The 16,910-nt window shown below is 52.4% G+C and overlaps 7 protein-coding genes across 7 annotated transcripts; 5 read left to right on the forward strand and 2 right to left on the reverse strand.

Moving 5' to 3' along the window:
• Positions 1-406: 406 nt before the first annotated feature.
• Positions 407-1,971, forward strand: N0V96_005296 (uncharacterized protein; the record flags this gene model as incomplete). Its single annotated transcript, XM_065757360.1, has 8 exons — positions 407-534; positions 597-699; positions 762-943; positions 997-1,235; positions 1,306-1,380; positions 1,446-1,699; positions 1,761-1,837; positions 1,950-1,971. The coding sequence occupies 8 exons, from the start codon at positions 407-409 to the stop codon at positions 1,969-1,971; spliced, it is 1,080 nt and encodes a 359-aa protein (XP_065614129.1).
• Positions 1,972-3,149: 1,178 nt separating this feature from the next.
• Positions 3,150-4,061, forward strand: N0V96_005297 (uncharacterized protein; the record flags this gene model as incomplete). Its single annotated transcript, XM_053198793.2, has 1 exon — positions 3,150-4,061. One exon carries the CDS (start codon positions 3,150-3,152, stop codon positions 4,059-4,061), a length of 912 nt encoding a protein of 303 aa, XP_053043717.2.
• Positions 4,062-4,452: 391 nt separating this feature from the next.
• On the reverse strand, positions 4,453-6,611 carry N0V96_005298 (uncharacterized protein; the record flags this gene model as incomplete). Its single annotated transcript, XM_053198794.2, has 3 exons — positions 4,453-5,421; positions 5,475-5,605; positions 6,116-6,611. The coding sequence occupies 3 exons, from the start codon at positions 6,609-6,611 to the stop codon at positions 4,453-4,455; spliced, it is 1,596 nt and encodes a 531-aa protein (XP_053043718.2).
• A 1,339-nt stretch (positions 6,612-7,950) lies between these two features.
• UGA1_2 (4-aminobutyrate transaminase) lies at positions 7,951-9,300 on the forward strand (the record flags this gene model as incomplete). The annotated part of the gene is made up of 2 exons (XM_065757361.1): positions 7,951-7,954; positions 8,102-9,300. 2 exons carry the CDS (start codon positions 7,951-7,953, stop codon positions 9,298-9,300), a joined length of 1,203 nt encoding a protein of 400 aa, XP_065614130.1.
• A 463-nt stretch (positions 9,301-9,763) lies between these two features.
• Positions 9,764-13,632, forward strand: ALD2_4 (mitochondrial aldehyde dehydrogenase; the record flags this gene model as incomplete). Its single annotated transcript, XM_053198796.2, has 9 exons — positions 9,764-9,780; positions 9,848-10,053; positions 10,115-10,195; positions 10,271-10,740; positions 10,807-11,059; positions 12,021-12,048; positions 12,120-12,319; positions 12,396-12,588; positions 12,651-13,632. 9 exons carry the CDS (start codon positions 9,764-9,766, stop codon positions 13,630-13,632), a joined length of 2,430 nt encoding a protein of 809 aa, XP_053043720.2.
• A 411-nt stretch (positions 13,633-14,043) lies between these two features.
• ALD2_5 (mitochondrial aldehyde dehydrogenase) lies at positions 14,044-14,806 on the forward strand (the record flags this gene model as incomplete). Its single annotated transcript, XM_053198798.2, has 2 exons — positions 14,044-14,074; positions 14,160-14,806. The coding sequence occupies 2 exons, from the start codon at positions 14,044-14,046 to the stop codon at positions 14,804-14,806; spliced, it is 678 nt and encodes a 225-aa protein (XP_053043722.2).
• Positions 14,807-14,973: 167 nt separating this feature from the next.
• Positions 14,974-16,116, reverse strand: N0V96_005302 (uncharacterized protein; the record flags this gene model as incomplete). The annotated part of the gene is made up of 2 exons (XM_065757362.1): positions 14,974-15,629; positions 15,729-16,116. 2 exons carry the CDS (start codon positions 16,114-16,116, stop codon positions 14,974-14,976), a joined length of 1,044 nt encoding a protein of 347 aa, XP_065614131.1.
• Between the last annotated feature and the right edge of the window lie 794 nt (positions 16,117-16,910).

Below are 16,910 nucleotides of genomic sequence, written 5' to 3' on the forward strand. Positions count from 1 at the left end.
ACCATCCCCGAGCTACCCCGAATTCACCCCAACCATGACGATAAGCATTTGGTCTAGATCGGGGAGTTTGAGCTTCTTGCCCAAAACGGGAGCTTCAGAGACGATTGCCTCAGGTGCAGAAGGATCCAAAAGTCCAGCGGAAGCGCAATCTTCTGCGCGCTGTTGCTATCCCGATTTGGGGTGGCGGAGCATCTTGCCGAGGCAGGAAAGTCAAGAGCTCTTGAGACTGACGGAACCGATTCCGATAGATTATTTCACATAAGCTCACGAGCTCTCCATGTTAGCAGCCCTTTTTACATCAAGCGCTCTTCTACATCTCCCCCCAAGACCATTCCATGTCGAGCTGGTGCAATCGATCCTCAAAGCACACCCGACCAAGATAATCTCAGTCTGACCAGTCTTCAAAATGGCAAACCGCGGCGCAACATGGGACCCCGATGTCCATACCATCCGTGATCTGATGGAGTTGGGCAGCAAGAAGCTCCCCAAGATGTACAGGGATTACTACAATGAGGGCGCAATGGATCTCGTAACGTTTGTCGCCTGAAGTCATCTTCAGAGTATCCGAGAAATTACTGATACTCGACATCATACAGACTGAAGGATAACGAGGAGGCATACAACCGATACAAGATAATGCCGCGTATTCTCGTCAATGTTGACAATATCGACATGTCTACCTCGATCTTTGGAGCCAAGGTATGGAGATCGCATGGTCAGGAATCCTACTCTCTAGGAAACTGCTTACACATCCCCGATAGGTTTCATTTCCTTTGGGCTTCAGCCCGGCTGCGATGCACAAGATGGCACACCCAGATGGCGAAATCGGAACGTCGCGTGCTGCAGCAAAGATGAATGTTTGCATGGCACTTTCTTCCTATGCCACCGAGTCGATGGAGAACGTGGCAGCCGAAGGCGCTGGAAACCCATATGTCATGCAGCTGTGCGTGCTCAGAGACCGAGAGACCACTCTGCAAATCCTGAAGAGGGCCGAAGGCAGGCACATCATATCTTCTGCAAGCATTCATTGAAGATGCTAACAAATTTGACAGCATCTGGGTACAAGGCTATCTTCCTGTCTGTCGATACCCCGCTGCTAGGCCGCCGCTTGAACGAGTACCGAAACAACTTCTGTCTACCCGACGGCATTGAGTGGCCCAACCTCTTGTCCGATGGAAAGAGCGAATTGAGCGGCGACGAGAAGGACAGTCAGTCTTCCAATCGGCATGATTTTGGTACGTCATCGAGCAGGTGCACGCTTTTCTGTATTCGAATGCATGACTGACAGCCTACATGTAATCTCAGACCCTTCGCTTGACTGGGACTCGGCGATTCCATGGCTCAAGAAGCACACCAAGCTCCAGCTATGGCTGAAGGGTGGTAAGTTGCATGCAGTTTATCGCACCTTGTCATGAAGTCGAGCTGATTGGCTTGTTTCCCATTAGTTTACACCCCCGACGACGTCGCTCTCGCAATCAGACACGGCCTCGACGGTGTCATCATCTCGAACCACGGCGGCAGGCAGTTGGATGGTGTCCCTGCCACGCTGGATGCTTTGCGCATCTGCGCTCCGGTGGCGGCGGGCAAGATTCCGATCGCTGTCGATGGCGGTATCCGCCGCGGTACTGATATCTTCAAGGCACTTGCCCTTGGAGCGTCACACTGCTTTGTGGGAAGAATACCCATTTGGGGTCTGGCGGTATGTGAAGACAGGCTTGTCCAAGATGATTAGCGGACATAGTAGCTGATAAGTATGACAGTACAATGGGCAGGAAGGCGTTGAGCTGGCGCTCAAGATCCTCCAGTACGAGCTCAAGGTTGCTATGGCTCTCGCAGGGTAAGTCCTAAGCTTCTAACTGAAGGCTTCTGGCCACAGCTAACTGAATTGTCAACAGAACCCGAACCATTGCCGAAATTTCGAGGGGTCATGTGGCATATCTAAACGGTAGCGGTGTTTTGGCGAAGCTCTAGGCGGTACATGCGTGTTTTGATAGCATTTGCATAGCGAATTATCATTTCCTAAGTTTGATCATCATCAATGAAGCTTGCATGAGTGTTAGGTTTTTTCTATTTCAAGACGTGGAAAATATCCTCAATGGATATCTGAGACACACGATATGCGAGTCTAGAATCAAAACTAACACTACCGGATCTTCTGAAATCTTAGCTGCTAAGGATCGCTAGGCCTGGGAATCCACAAGAAACTGTCTTCAAGGGATTCCTAATCGTACCGCAACCATGGCTACGGCTACATGTGCAGAATTGAAGTTAATTTTGGCCGATGTGTATCATCATGGCTTTCTTAGCCCGATTTTGCCACCCAGCCTGGATTTGCAGGCGTCACGCAGCTTCGCAAAAAGACCCTGACTCTTACGAGACCCTGAATAACGAAGCTAGTGTCCCTCGAGACGCATTGCCGCTTCCAGAATTCCATTGTATCGGTATGAAGGAAAACCCAATCACGGCTTTCCCTTCCGAGTGCAGCATGGCGGTCTCTTTTCGATGGTGGTGTGAACCAGATTACCCTTTCTGCGTCACGCAGACCAATGTTAGGCCAAGCCGGCCTTCTAAAGGAAGGCCTCCGCGACGGGATCCACTTTACCGCCCGGACCTACCCCGCGGTATCTCGATCGAGATAATGAGACTAGGCACCTTCACCGCGGGGCATTATGGGTCCCCGGGACCGGAGCTGACCCCGCGGTGCCGTCTTCTTTCGCTCGATTCGAATTACCCCGCCATCCTCATGCTCCTTTTCCAGAGTCGTCATGAAGGGCACAAGTGACAGAAGAGGCAGGCCTGCTCGAATTGGTGACACTTCGAGTTATCGGATGCGCTTCCGGTCCTGTTTGTGCTGTAATAGAGAAGGTTTGCGCGTGTAGCTTTCCGCAATGTACGAAGCAAGAGAAGCCGGCTTGCGTTTGTAATCTTTGACATGATGGAATTAGATGAACATCCGAAGAAGCTGGTAGCTATATGACGTTGACGTCCGAACCTCAACAGCACCTGATTATTTACATTGTACTGTTATTCAAGTCCGTATACCTGGAATTAGCTCGGTCTTTCTGTAGCAAGTTCATTTTGCAATTCAGTACACAACAGTATTGATTACTTCAAAACAAAATATTCTCACAACCCGAATAACATTCAAAATGACCGCCAGCGACCTCAAAGGCGTCCTCGTCGCCCTAATCACCCCCTTCACTCCCGACCAAAAAGAAATCGACACCGCCGCTCTCAATGCACACATTCAACGCATGATCGCCGCAGGTGTCCACGGTCTCGTCCCTGGCGGTAGTACCGGTGAATTCACAGCCCTCACCACCGAAGAGCGCAAAATCCTCGTTAAACAGTCCGTCGACTCTGCTGCCGGCCGTGTTCCCGTCGTCGCGGGCATCGGCGACCTTTCTACCGCAAAGGCCGTCGAGCACGCCATCTACGCCGCTTCAGTCGGCGCCAGCGCGCTGATGGTCGTCCCTCCGTTCTACGATGCGCCCAATCTGGTGCAGTTGAAGGAGCTGCTCAAGGAGATTCACGACGAGTCCAAGTTGCCAATTATGTACTACAACATCCCCTCTGCTAGCGGCGTCTCACTCTCCCCAGAGGAGATTGCTTCATTGTCCGAGGTTGGCGTCACGCATCTCAAAGATACTTCCGGCAACGCGCCCGCCCTGACGGATATGCTCTTCACCGAAGCCACATCCTCCAAGGTCACCGCTTTCAACGGCTGGGACACCCTCACATTCTACGGCCTGGCCGCAGGCGCAAAGGGGTCTGTGTGGGGCGCGACAAACATCATCCCCGAGTTGTCGTCGCAGCTGTGGGAGGCGCTGGCGGAGAAGAAGGACTTGGCCAAGGGCAGGGAGCTGTGGGCCAAGATCTTCCCGATTTGCAAGTTCCTCGAGGCGCCTGGGGACAACTACGGTGCAGCTGTGAAGACGGGCATGGAGTTGCGCGGGTGGAAGACGGGAGGTATGCGTAAGCCGTTTAAGCTGCTTGAGGGCGAGAGGCGCAAGGAGCTTGCGCAGTTGTTGAAGAATGCGGGAGTTGAGGTTGTTGCGTAGAGTGCTTTATAGAAAATCAATTGAAGTAAATATTTCATCAATGCATAGATTGCGTCTTGATGGCTAATTTGTACGATGCCCCTGGTGTCATCACAGATTTCAACAAGGTTCAGGTGTGGTGTTTATGAATCACAGAAATCGGCACGCTGGAATGATCATCGGTTCTTCTTGAGTAAATATTTCGGCGCAACATCATGATGCAGCTTTTTGGTCAATCTGATCGATACTCTGGCTCGCACCTACTGAAGGCAGAGGAGTTGTTGGTCGATGTGCTAGCTCGCATAGCTTTCTTGAGAATAGTCAGGTCTTTGATTTCTGAATAGAGAAATGCTTCACGCGCTATAGTTGCACATCGTTCATCGTCTACATCATGAACTTCTGATGCAGATATTCACCTCGGAATAGTCTTCATCATGTCCGGCCAGCTTAGGGTCCAATCGCCGGTCTCTGTCCTCTTATCCCATACACTCTGGGCCAAAACACTAGGCTTATCAGTACCAAATATCACGCCGCTACTATCAATTGTTTGAAGCACTTTGAGGCCTCTCTCTTGTAAATCAGGCGCTGTAGCCTCGCACGCTGCAATAAAAGCTGCCCACCCGATGCTCGTGGCAAAGTCGTGATCGTCCGCTGTCTCTTCGAGGCACGGCTGAATGAAATCCAGCGTCTTACGCACAGAATCCTGAATCACCATGGCGCTCATGTTGTAGACGCGACGGTAAAAGTATATGATAAGTGCCTGGTGCATGGCAAGGGTCAGAGATCGGATGAGAGGATGGTCTACGAGCTTCGTCTCCTGAGTGACAAGTTCCCGCGGACGGCTTGGCCCACTTTGCATATCCGACGATCCCAGAGACCAGGACCAAATGTTCTGCTCCAATTGTTTGATATGGCGCGACAAGGCCATTGAGATGCGGTGGTCGTACATAGCCATGGCCTCCAGCTTGGTCTTTTCATTGGCAAAGCTAATGGTCTGCGACAGCAGCGTCATCAGTGACTCTGGCACACCATAGATCTCTGGGTACATCGTAACAGGCCAATGGCCAGAAACATCGAGATGAATATCCGCGTAGCCCACCTCTGCGGGCTTCTCCCGTGACAAGTCGAGGTCGGCGCCGAGAGAATCTTCTGCAATACGGAACTTGCGGAGCGACACCGCCATCTCGGTTGCTGCCTGCGCTTGGGATTTTGCAGAGTCTATCGCAATGTCCGTACTTTCTGCAATGACGCGAAGGTGTGTGTAGACATGGTGTAGGACGCGGACGTGGAAGGATTTGGGCATCGCAAGGCCACGGAGACGGATTAGGCGTTCGGCATCGAGGAGGAAGATCTTTACTGCGCGGGATCCATTGTAGAGAACCTGAATGGCATTAGAAGAGTCAAATAGAATTGTGGGTTTTAGAGTGAACTTACCGATACCATGGCTGTGGCAAGAATGGCCATAAGGATCTCGTTGTACTTGGCCTGACTTGGCTCATCAGATTCGCCTTGCAAAGCCTTTTTAAGATGTGTCTGGGCACTCTTTTGATAGTTCTGTCCAATATCTAGCCACTGTGTTGTTGACTTCTGGCTTTCTTTGCTCGAAGATTGATGCATATGAAAGGCACTCTTTGCTAGCAATGTACACAAGATACTGTGACGGGTATGCGAAGTGGTGTTCCAAAGCGACAGTTCGGCAAATGTTTCCAGAGCGCAGGGGAGGAGCCAGAGCTGCCACGGTGATACCCTCATACCCTTGACCGACGATGACGATTCCATAGTCTTGTAGTATCGTAAGAGGGAAGCTGCATGTGACGGCAAGCATGATTCGGTACCCGGCATATTGTTAGTAAAGGGGGTAGGAAGCTTGCGCAAGATCGATAGGTCTTGCTTGTCTGCCGAAGGACTGGTTGGTTCTTCTATATGGCTTTCCTCCCTATCATGGTTCTGGCGTTGGGTATTTGTATCATCAGCTGAAACAATCTCGGTATGAGCCATTGCTGGCGTGCGCGGCGATAATGGCGAGAAGAGAAGATCTAGTGCAGAGTTGTCCATTGCCATCATATGAGACAAACTTCCGGGCCCTTCGCCGTGCATCCACGGCTGGCTCATGTTACCCATGATGCCTTCGGTGTTGAAGTTATCAAACGGTCCAGGTAAGAGATATGGCTCCAGAGCTAAGGAGTTATCGTCAACGGACCAAGGCTCGATGACAATATCCTCAATATCTTCATCGAGCTCGCCGTCCATCGTCTCTGGTAAGGCATCAGATGGCGAGGTATTAGGCGAGCCCCCAGAAACAGAGGGCTGCAACGGCGAAGATCCAGAATCCGTAGAGCCATCAAAGGCCCTGAACACGCCAAACGGACCAGCTACATGCGCGTCGTCGGCACGGACGCTTTTCTCGTCGAGATCCAGAACAATGTCGCCGGCAGACTGGCGCCCCATGCTCGTCACAATCTCGACACTCATTGTCTTCCTCTCTTCCTCGGTGAAAAGCGGGTACCGGTAGGAAGTGCCGCGATGAGCGTGCTTCTGCTCAGCGGAGCAAAAGGGGTCCGGAACCCACATAAGCTGGCCATCATAGCCCTCACAGACGAGATTGAGGCGGCGGCAGGACGAGCATACTGGGCGGGCCTCGTCACATTTGAGATGACGACTTCTGCAGGTGCGGCAGCCTGTGAACGTTCTTGAGCGAGGGACCTTCTTTGTTGGGGCAGCGCTGCTGCTGCTGGTGGTGGTCCTCGTTTTCGCTGTTGGCTTTCCTTTCGGGGGAGGCGGCTTTACCCCGGATTTGGAACCTCTGGTGACAGGACGGACAGGCATTCTCGAGTGTGCAGCAGGGTACTGGAGTGCAAGGCTGATGATAAAGCTGTGTGATTGGATTTGGCACGCAGGGGATGATTGTAGTATGGAAGGAGTAACACATCAGGCTTGTGTTCCCGATGGGCTGATTCTCTCGTGCTCTTGCGTGACTTAAAGGTAAGCCGACAAGAGACACGAGACGAATTCGCCGTTACGTATGCATCGATATCGGCGGAATAGCTTTGGTCAGATGGGCGATAGGGATGTTGTTCATCATGCGTGGACAGTTCGGCGTCGTTATCCGTAGATGCCAAGTGTAGGTAGTCAATCTTTGTTCCTGCCAAAATCATCTGGGAAGGTTTCCGCGACGTGAATCGGTACGTATCAGCGCTAACGGAGTGGAGACTCCAGCGCCGATAGTAGGCCGGTCCATTCCGCTAGGATAATGCCGGATCGGCCACTACTATGAATCTCGAGTTTTAGTTGTGGCTTTACCTCTCCAGCGTCTGCAGACACCTGACAGTCAGAAAGTAAGAGATGGGAATCTGACCGCCATGTAACTGGATATGTTGTGCTGTCTGAACATTGTGATCGGAATGCCTTCGCGAGAACTTAGGTGGTCCGTGGCACATCCGTGTAAGTCAGAGTCGGAATTATACCTTAGAATAAAACTAAGTATTTTGTCATCAATCTTCCGTCTCGAAAAAATTGACAGTACATGCGAAATAGCTTACACAAAGTCGCAATGGCATTCAGGCACCCTAAATCACTCACACTGGTCGCTGTAGTCCGGCAGTGGCCTCGACTTGTCGCTGGCGTGCGGACGTTCTCGGCTACATCAAGCAACCGCGCAGCTGCCATCTTCTCGAACGAGCCTTCTAGGCCAAAGCTCGTGACATCCTCACTTCCCGGACCTAAAGTAAAGGACGGCCTTGCAGAGTTGGAAGAAGTTTTTGACACCAGGAGTGCCAACACTTTGGTTGACTACGAGGGGTCGACAGGTAACTAGTGAGTTAAATCCCCATGTCGCGCGCTCGGTCTGCGTATCTGTCGATGCTGATGTACTTCTCAAGTCTTGTCGATGCTGATGGCAACACATTCTTGGATGTGTATGTATTGCGACTATACTCATTGCCATGTATAGACCCGCAAATAACTAACGAATTCCGCCTGATTGATGATCAGGTTTGCTCAAATTGCCTCAATTCCTCTCGGATACAACAATCCAGAACTCAACCGCGCCTCTGTAAGTCCAGCCATGGTCCGCGCCATCGCCAGCCGGCCAGCACTCGGAAGTTTTCCATCAGCAGACTACGCCGACCTCCTCAAGACCGGCATCCTGAAAGCCGCACCGCCAGGTCTGAACCAAGTCTTCACGGCGACCACCGGATCTGACGCAAACGAGACAGCGTACAAGGCCGCCTGCATCTGGAAGGGGACCCGGGACCGCGGCGGCAGGGATTTCAGCGCTGCTGAGCTGGAGTCCGTAATGCGGAACCAAGCGCCTGGTGCGAAGAAGTATTCAATAATGTCATTTTCAAAGGGGTTCCACGGCCGTCTTTTTGGAAGTTTGTCCACAACGAGGAGCAAGCCTATTCACAAACTCGATGTGCCGGCTTTCGACTGGCCTGTGGCTCCTTTCCCCCAGCTCAAGTATCCTCTCGACCAATTCGCATCTGAGAATGCTGCAGAGGAAAAGAGGTGCCTTGAGGAAACAGAGCGTGTGCTGGAATCGGCCAACGACACCGTTGCAGCGGTGGTCATTGAACCTGTCCAAGCCGAGGGCGGCGATAATCACGCGTCCCCCGCCTTTTTCCGTGGCCTGCGGGATCTTACCAAGCGCAAGGGCGTGCTGATGATCGTCGACGAGGTTCAAACAGGCGTAGGAGCAACAGGCAAATTCTGGGCCCACGAGTACTGGAATCTCCCGTCTCCGCCCGACATGGTCACCTTCTCAAAGAAGGCACAGGCGGCGGGTTTCTACTTTGGCGACGCTGGTCTACGGCCTGACAAGCCGTACCGACAGTTCAATACTTGGATGGGCGATCCCGTACGTGCGCTACTGTTCAAGGCGATTTACGGAGAGATTGAGAAGCACGGGTTGGTTGAGCATACGGCGCAGGTCGGTGAGTACCTGTACCGGGAGCTGGAGGCGCTGGCGGGCAAGTACCCGCAGCACTTATTGAACCTTCGTGGCAAGGATCGCGGGACGTTTATTGCGTGGGATTGTCCGCGGAGGGAAGAGGTGTTAGCCCTGGCGAAGTCGAGGGGGGTGAACATGGGTGGCAGCGGCGATGCTGCTATCCGATTACGACCGATGCTGGTATTTGAGAAGCATCATGGTAGGTTAATACCCAAGAAATTGTTCACTCATGCACGAATGGTGACTAACAATCGCTTCACAGCCAATATTTTCCTCGACGTGTTGGAAGGGGTATTCAAGCGGCTATCGTAGGCCCAAGGACTGTGAAGGACATGCTACATGTAACAAGCAAGGATGAAACGATTGATCTATAAGCAAAATACACAAAGGACCGTTCTCGAAGATAGAACCATACATAAGCACGCCCTTCGGTGGGGTCGTCTGAAATCAACATGTAAAGATATCATCGCCAATTGGCACTTGGTGTCGACGATGAGAAAAGCTGCAGTGACGCCATGGAGTAGCGCATTGTGTAATTCGTGGGGCAGCTTGGCAGCTTCACAGCTCTCGTCCACTGGAAGAGATTGGTAATCTGCTCCAAGCTTCAACCCCTGTTTGGAAGGCCAGCGCGAGCAGGTTATGCGTGGTTTATATACTTCCATGCGATGCCTCCTTCGAATCCCCAAAGTGTCAGTTGCCGGTTTCAAGTGTCCATCCATTCCCAATATTCACCGAGGAAGATTTCCAGCGCAGAGAACAGCAAAATCCAGACACAATGGTCAATATCTTCCTGTAAGTCAAATGAAGCTCAGCGGGTACAAGCCCGTGTAAGTGCTCCGTGCTCACAAAAAGCCTCTAGGACAGGAGCGACGGGCTACATTGGTGGCAGCGTCCTCTCGTTGCTCGCCAAGTCGCACCCCGACTACGCCGTGAGGGCGCTAGTCCGCGACAGCGCCAAGGGCAAGATTATCACCGGCGCCTTCAGCAAGGTCGAGATCGTCGAGGGTGACCTTGACGATGTTGAGACCATCACTCGGGAAGCTTCCAATGCTGATGTCGTTGTCCGTATGTTTTGGTTCTTCCACCTAGCAGCCTCGCGAGCTGAAATCACTAACACCCATGCCAGATCTGGCTGCGTCTGGGCACTTGAAAAGCGTTGAGACCATTCACAAGGCCTTGTCGTCCAAATCGGCAGAGCAGCAGCCATGTAAGTCAACACTGCATTCTTTGCACCAGTTCACACTCAGGAGTCATGATCAATGATGCTAACAACTTAACGCAGCGCACTGGATCCAGATCTCTGGCGCCAGCGCCCTTGCCGCAGCGGAACTCGCCGACAAGTCCCGTAGCCCAGGCTCAGCAAGCAACCTCGTCTTCAACGACCTGACCGGAATCGACGACCTGCGATCATTCATCCAAAGATACCCGAGCCGTGCCGTCGACAACTACCTCCTCAAAGTCGCCGTTGACGAGCCCAAAGTCAACACAGCGCTAGTATTCCCGCCCATCATCTACGGTCGGGGAATCGGCCCAGTCAACCAGCGCAGCGTGCAGATCCCGTCGCTGGCGAAAGCCACGCTGGATCGCGGTCGCGGAGTGCAAGTTGGCAAGGGCCTGAGTCGCTGGGGAAATGTGCATGTTGAGGATATTGCGCAGTTGATTGCCCGGCTTGTTGAGCGAGCTGCTGAGGCGAAGGGAGAGAGGGAGGTTTGGAACGAGAATGGGCTGTATCTCACTGGTGTTGGTGAAATTGTGAGTGAAGATGATCCTGGCCGCTCAATTCCTTTCTCTGCATCAGCTAACAAACATGATTCACAGTCGTTTGGCGAAATCTCAAAATTGGTTGCTTCCGCTGCTGCGAAGAAGGGTCTCATTTCAAAAGACGAGGTGGAGGAAGTTGGACCCGAAGAAGCGAACAAGGTGCTGCCACACGGAACGGTGCTCTTTGGGACGAATGCTCGCAGCGAGGCACTTAGGGCTAAGAAAGTACTGGGTTGGGCGCCGACAGGCGAGAGTTTGGAGGAAGAGATCCCTAAAGCTGTGTCTTGGGAAGCTCCCGAGGTTCAGCACAGTGAACTGAAGCGATGAGCAGTCGATGCGCGGCCATAGACGGCCATACATAGGCCAGAAATAGAATAATTTTACATCTTATACAGGCTCAAAGCCGGATCATCAAGTTAGAACTGGATGTGACTGGATGCTTCACATGTTACTGGCTCAAAGAGCTCAATGCACCAGTGAGGCTAATCTAGTTAAAGGACCGATTCAGCTTCAATTGAGGGATGAGTGCCTAAATCAGGGAGCAAGCTCTCTGAATCGTAAGGTGGTGGTGGAGACTTAGCCCCTCATTCTCCATCTCCTCTCCCAAGACTTGCTGCTGCTCCTCGCTTGGGTACGCAAATTCTATGAGGAAGGTCTCCCCGATCACTATGAGCAAACTGCTCTGCCATGATCAAACCCAAGTGAGATCCAAAAGAGCCGAACACGCCAAATCGGTACGAAGATTTCAGTCGCTTCGCGGTTCAAAGAAGATGAGAGTCTCGGAGGCTCAATCCGGGAGGCCACCCGATGAATGTCTTTTGGAAACGCTGTCTCATTTCAGCTATCCCCCACTGCGGGGGAGGGGTAAGTTAGACCCCGCCTGGCAGGCTACGCCGATACTGAACGGATACAGCGTCACAGGCGGATGGAAGCTGCTCGCCTGTCAAGGCCGAATTCGCAGGTGGTTATCAGATGATGGTTCGGAGTGATATCCTATCTCATGAAATCTAACTACTTACTCATCTGATTCTGGAAACGCCTTTTTGGTTGTTAAGACTCATCCCAACTTCAAGAGCCTATTCATACAAGCTGTCCCTCATCACCATCTCAAGCCTGCTGACTGAACTTCCTGGAGAAATCAATTCAGTCTCATTTCACGTTTTGACAACAAGATGGGAGATCTTTCCATTGAGTTGACTGCGCCTAACGGCCAAAGTGGACTCAGCCAACTGGGCTGTTCATCAACAATGAATTCGTTCCCTCATCCTCAGGGCAGACTATTCCTGCCATTGATCCAGCGTGAGCAGTAGACTCAAATAGTTCAACATGCTTCAAGTAAGATGATTTACTAACATCCCACGGGTATCCAGGACCGAAGAAGAAATCGCGAGAGTTCATGCAGCCACTAAAGACGATGTTGACAAAGCCGTCAAGGCCGCCGCTGCGGCACTGAAGGCGCCCTCATGGAAGGCGCTGTCGGCTTCAGACAGAGGCATCCTCATGGCCCGTCTTGCGGACCTGATGGAGTCGAACAAGGAACTGCTCGCAACCATCGACGCTTGGGATAACGGTAAGAAATACCAAACTTCTACCCGACCTCAAGACAACACCTGCTCGAGTTCAGTTCTGACGACGTACCCACGCAGGCAAGACATACCAAGAAGCATTGACAAACGACATGGTCGAAGCCGTTGGAGTTATCCGCTACTATAGCGGCTGGTGCGACAAGATCTGTGGCCAGACGATCAGCCTGCCGAACAAGTTCGCCTATACCGTCCGCCAGCCCGTAGGGGTTGTTGGCCAGATCATTCCGTGGAACTATCCCATCTCGATGGCAACGTAAGACGTTTTCTGCGATGATGGACTAAGTTGCATTTACTGACCCGTCAACCGCGAAACAGATGGAAGCTCGGCCCCGCGCTAGCCTGCGGAAATACCGTTGTTCTGAAGGCCGCTGAACAGACTCCCCTTAGCATTCTGGTCTTCGGTCGCCTCATCAAGGAAGCCGGCTTCCCGCCAGGTGTCGTGAACTTCATCAATGGTCTGGGTAAAGATGCTGGCGCGGCCCTCGTCTCCCATCCGTTGGTCGATAAAGTCGCGTTCACGGGGTCAACAGCGACCGCAACCAACATTATGAAGATGGCATCTGCAACACTGAAGAATATCACCCTCGAGACGGGCGGGAAATCACCGCTGCTGGTCTTCAACGACGCGGATCTCGAGCAGGCTGTTCGGTGGTCACACATGGGAATCATGTCCAACCAAGGGCAAATCTGCACGGCTACGTCGCGGATCCTCGTGCAGCAGAATATTTACGATAACTTCGTCGCGAAGTTCATCGACGAGGTCCACAAGACAAGTAAAGTCGGCAACCAGTGGGATGCCGAAACCTACCAGGGTCCGCAAGTCTCGAAGCAGCAATACGACCGCATCATGTCCTACTTCCAGATCGGCCGTGACGAAGGAGCTACAGTCAAGACTGGCGGCGAGAGACCGGCGCATCTGGGCGACAAGGGGTACTATGTCGCGCCGACTGTCTTCACGGACGTCAAGAGCGACATGAAAATTTGGCGCGAGGAAATCTTCGGCCCTGTTGTCGTGATTCAAAAGTTTGGCGACGAGGCCGAGGCGGTGTCGATTGCTAATGATAGCGTCTATGGACTTGGCGCCGCAGTCTTCACGACGAACTTGGAGAAGGCGCATCGCGTGGCTGCTGAGATCGAGGCGGGTATGGTTTGGGTGAATAGCACGCAGGACTGTGATCCAAGGGTCCCCTTTGGTGGCGTGAAGCAGAGCGGCATCGGGCGGGAGCTAGGTGAGGCAGGACTTGAGGCGTACAGCCAGATCAAGGCGGTTCATGTGAATATGGGCAACAGGCTCTAGATATTAGAAGTATCATCGCATTCGAATGCCTCGGAAGACACCGCAACCACTCCCGTGGGATTTCCAAGTACGATGACGCGATTCAGAAGGGGTCTTTTCCCAGTCACTTTAGTAATAATCCCCGCATAATCTCTCCCTGGAAAAAGATCCCTTACGTAAACAATCTTACCGATCTCCGAGCGCGGTCATCGGTCTTCCGCCTACATAGCTAAAGATAAATGAGCAATGACTGAATCGCGGGGTCCCAGCGATGCCCCTCGCCATCCTGGTGTCTTGATAAACGGTTCTCAACACTGAACAAGCATGCTCACTAGAAAGTCGTAATCTTGCCACATCAGTGATCTACAGAAGGCCCTCAGCAGCATTTATGAATCCTTCGAGTTGCGTCAAAAGATTCAGCCAAACTTTCCCATGGCTCAAGATGGCGAGCGTGCCGCTGATGGTGAGTTGAGAGCACGAGTGAGCCAGTATCTCACAGGACTGACTGCGTCTTGCACCTCAAGCTACTCGATTCTGACTCGATCTAGGCAAACCGGTCAACTTTGGCCTCGTGCTCTTCCCAGCCTTCCAGTCCCTCGATGTCTTCGGGCCCCTGGACGCCCTCAACATGCTATCAGGCTCATACAAAATGAACCTCTACATCATTGCAGATACCTTAGACCCGGTCCCAACAAGGGTTAAGGACGCCAGCCACATCTCAAAATTCTGCGAGAGCGTCATGCCGACACACACATTTCAGACCGCCCCGCCCCTTGACGTCCTCATCGTCCCTGGCGGGCAGGGGACCCGGAACCCAGGCATCAGCACCGCAATCGACTTTGTTAAGGAGCGCTTCGACTCGCTGCAGTACCTGCTGACGGTCTGTACCGGCGCGGGAGTCGCAGCACGAGCGGGCGTGCTGGATGGACGGAAGGCGACGACGAATAAGCTCTCGTGGGACCAGACGATTGCGCTGCGGCCGCAGGTTGACTGGATTCACAAGGCAAGGTGGGTGCAAGATGGGAATGTGTGGACGTCTTCGGGCATCAGTGCTGGCATCGATCTGGCATTTGCGTGGATCGGCGCCGTGTATGGGAAGAATGTTGCAAAGAATATCGCCAACAGAATGGAGTATACGCCTGTTGAGGACCCAAGCTGGGATCCGTTTGCTGACTTGTGGGGATCATCAAAGTAAGGTGTATAGATATGAGTGGTTTTCATAGATGGCTATGTGCAGGCTATGTTGAATGGCTCTGATCTCTGGGTGTCCTCCGTTGTTTTCTCCACGTGTCTTGTGCTGTATTCACAGACGTCGAGAACTGTCAAGGCCTGAGTGGTTAACTCGAAATGAACCGAGGGGCTCTAAGCCGACGCTGAATCCCGGATATCCCAGATTTTCCGGCCGCCGAACCAAGTCTCCTCCACTTGAGCTTGCAATAAGCTCTTCTCATCCCACTTCATATCAACCACAATGAAATCGGCACACTTCCCAGCTGCAAGACTCCCCGTACGCTTCTCGTCAAACACACTGCTTGCAGCGCCCCAAGTAGCGGCTGTAACAGACTCACATAGTCCAAGGCGGAAGTGCTCATTGAAAGTCCCAGTGAACTTTGGATCCCTTGCAGACCGTCTCATCGCCGCAACGTACAGATTTTCCATCGGCGCCCAGGGAGAGGTCGGGCTGTCACTGCCAATAGCCATCAAAGCCCCCGAGTCGGCGAATTCGCGGTAGGCAAATGCCCGATGACAACGATCTTCTCCGATCAGGCGAGGCCATTCTGTGAGGACGGCCGGGTCCGAATGGACTGGTTGGATAGAGGCTGTGAGACCCAACCTGCCTAGACGAGCTGCATCTTCTGGTGACACAAGCTCTAGATGTTCGATGCGGTGGCGGCGGCCCGGGGTGGTGTGCTTCTCGATTGCGTCGATTGCCATTCTTACCGCGGCATCTCCGATGGCATGGAGTGCAACTTGGATACCACCGTCATTTGCTTCCTTAACAACGGGTTCCAGGTATTCTGGTTACCAAATCGGTGGGGGCTTGCCTGCGGGTGCGTAAGGTTCCGAGAGAAAGGCCGTGCAAGCATCGACAATGCCATCGCAAATCACCTTGATACCGACAATTCGGAAGTCCGGGCTAGTGGTGGTATTGTAAACCCGGCTCAGCTCGATAGCACGACGAACTTGACGGGAGTTGGCTTGATGATCCGCTGTTGGCTTGATCAGCCAGTACGCAGCTACATGGATCGGAAGATCGGGCTGGGTATCTCGGAGGGTGTTGATTGCGTCCCAGGCTTCCTCATCCATTGCCATCTCCACCACGCCGGTATATCCTGCCGCATTATACTCCTTTACCGCGGCGACTATGGCCCTGATACGTTCTTCTTTGGGGGATGAGGAAGCCTGGTAGGGCCAGATGATGGACATCATTGCGCCTTCATCGAGAACACCAGATGGGTTCCCATGTTCATCGCGATGGATGCGTCCGCCGGCTGGATCCGGCATGTCGGCGACTCTGAGCTCTTTCAGAGCTGCGTTGTTACACCAAGATGAGTGTAACGAGCTCGCATCGACAAAGATTGGGCGGGGATCAATATCATCCAGTAAAGCGGCCGAGACCCCCTTTGGAGTCATCGAATGCCTCCATCCTTTGCAGAGAATCGTTGCGAGGTTCGGGTGTGCTTCAGCGTATGACCTAATGCTGGATCGGATGTCGTCTAACGTTTTGCAACTTGATAAGTCGAGTTTCCGAAGAGATTGTCCCAGCAGGAGGAGATGCATATGACCGTCGATGAAGCCGGGAAGAATTGTACGCTCCTGCAGGTCGTGCACCTTGAACCCCGTCAAGTCTGCTGGCTCTACTTCATTTCGAGTTCCAATAGCTGCAACCTTCCTGTCTATTACCAAGAGACTGTCGACGAAGGTTGCTTCGGCGTTGAGTCCAGTCCCAGCGTTGACGAGGACTCTGCCATTGTGAAAGAACGTTCCTGCAAACATTATATCTATACAACAACTTATAATCTGAAGTGAAGTTTATGAAGATTACAATTGCTGGTTTCACTCAACAAAAATGTCGCTGTGACTTGTGTTAGTAAGACGCTAAAAGGTACTGATGATAACGTACAAAGAGGAAGCTTGCAACTTCAACCGTTTACTTCTTGGTCGCGAAGCTGCATGCAAGTTATTCTTGATGCAGGTAAAAACTTCTTTCAAGCCATTGCTAATTTTTATCATCTCGGGTGAGTCTTGGGTGGTCAATACTACTTATCTTGAGTCGCTAATGATTCTGAAAAAGATCT

This window comes from Colletotrichum fioriniae, assembly GCF_027942845.1.
Source record: "Colletotrichum fioriniae strain IMI 355084 chromosome Unknown scaffold_5, whole genome shotgun sequence".
NCBI classification, from domain to species: Eukaryota; Fungi; Ascomycota; class Sordariomycetes; order Glomerellales; family Glomerellaceae; genus Colletotrichum; species Colletotrichum fioriniae.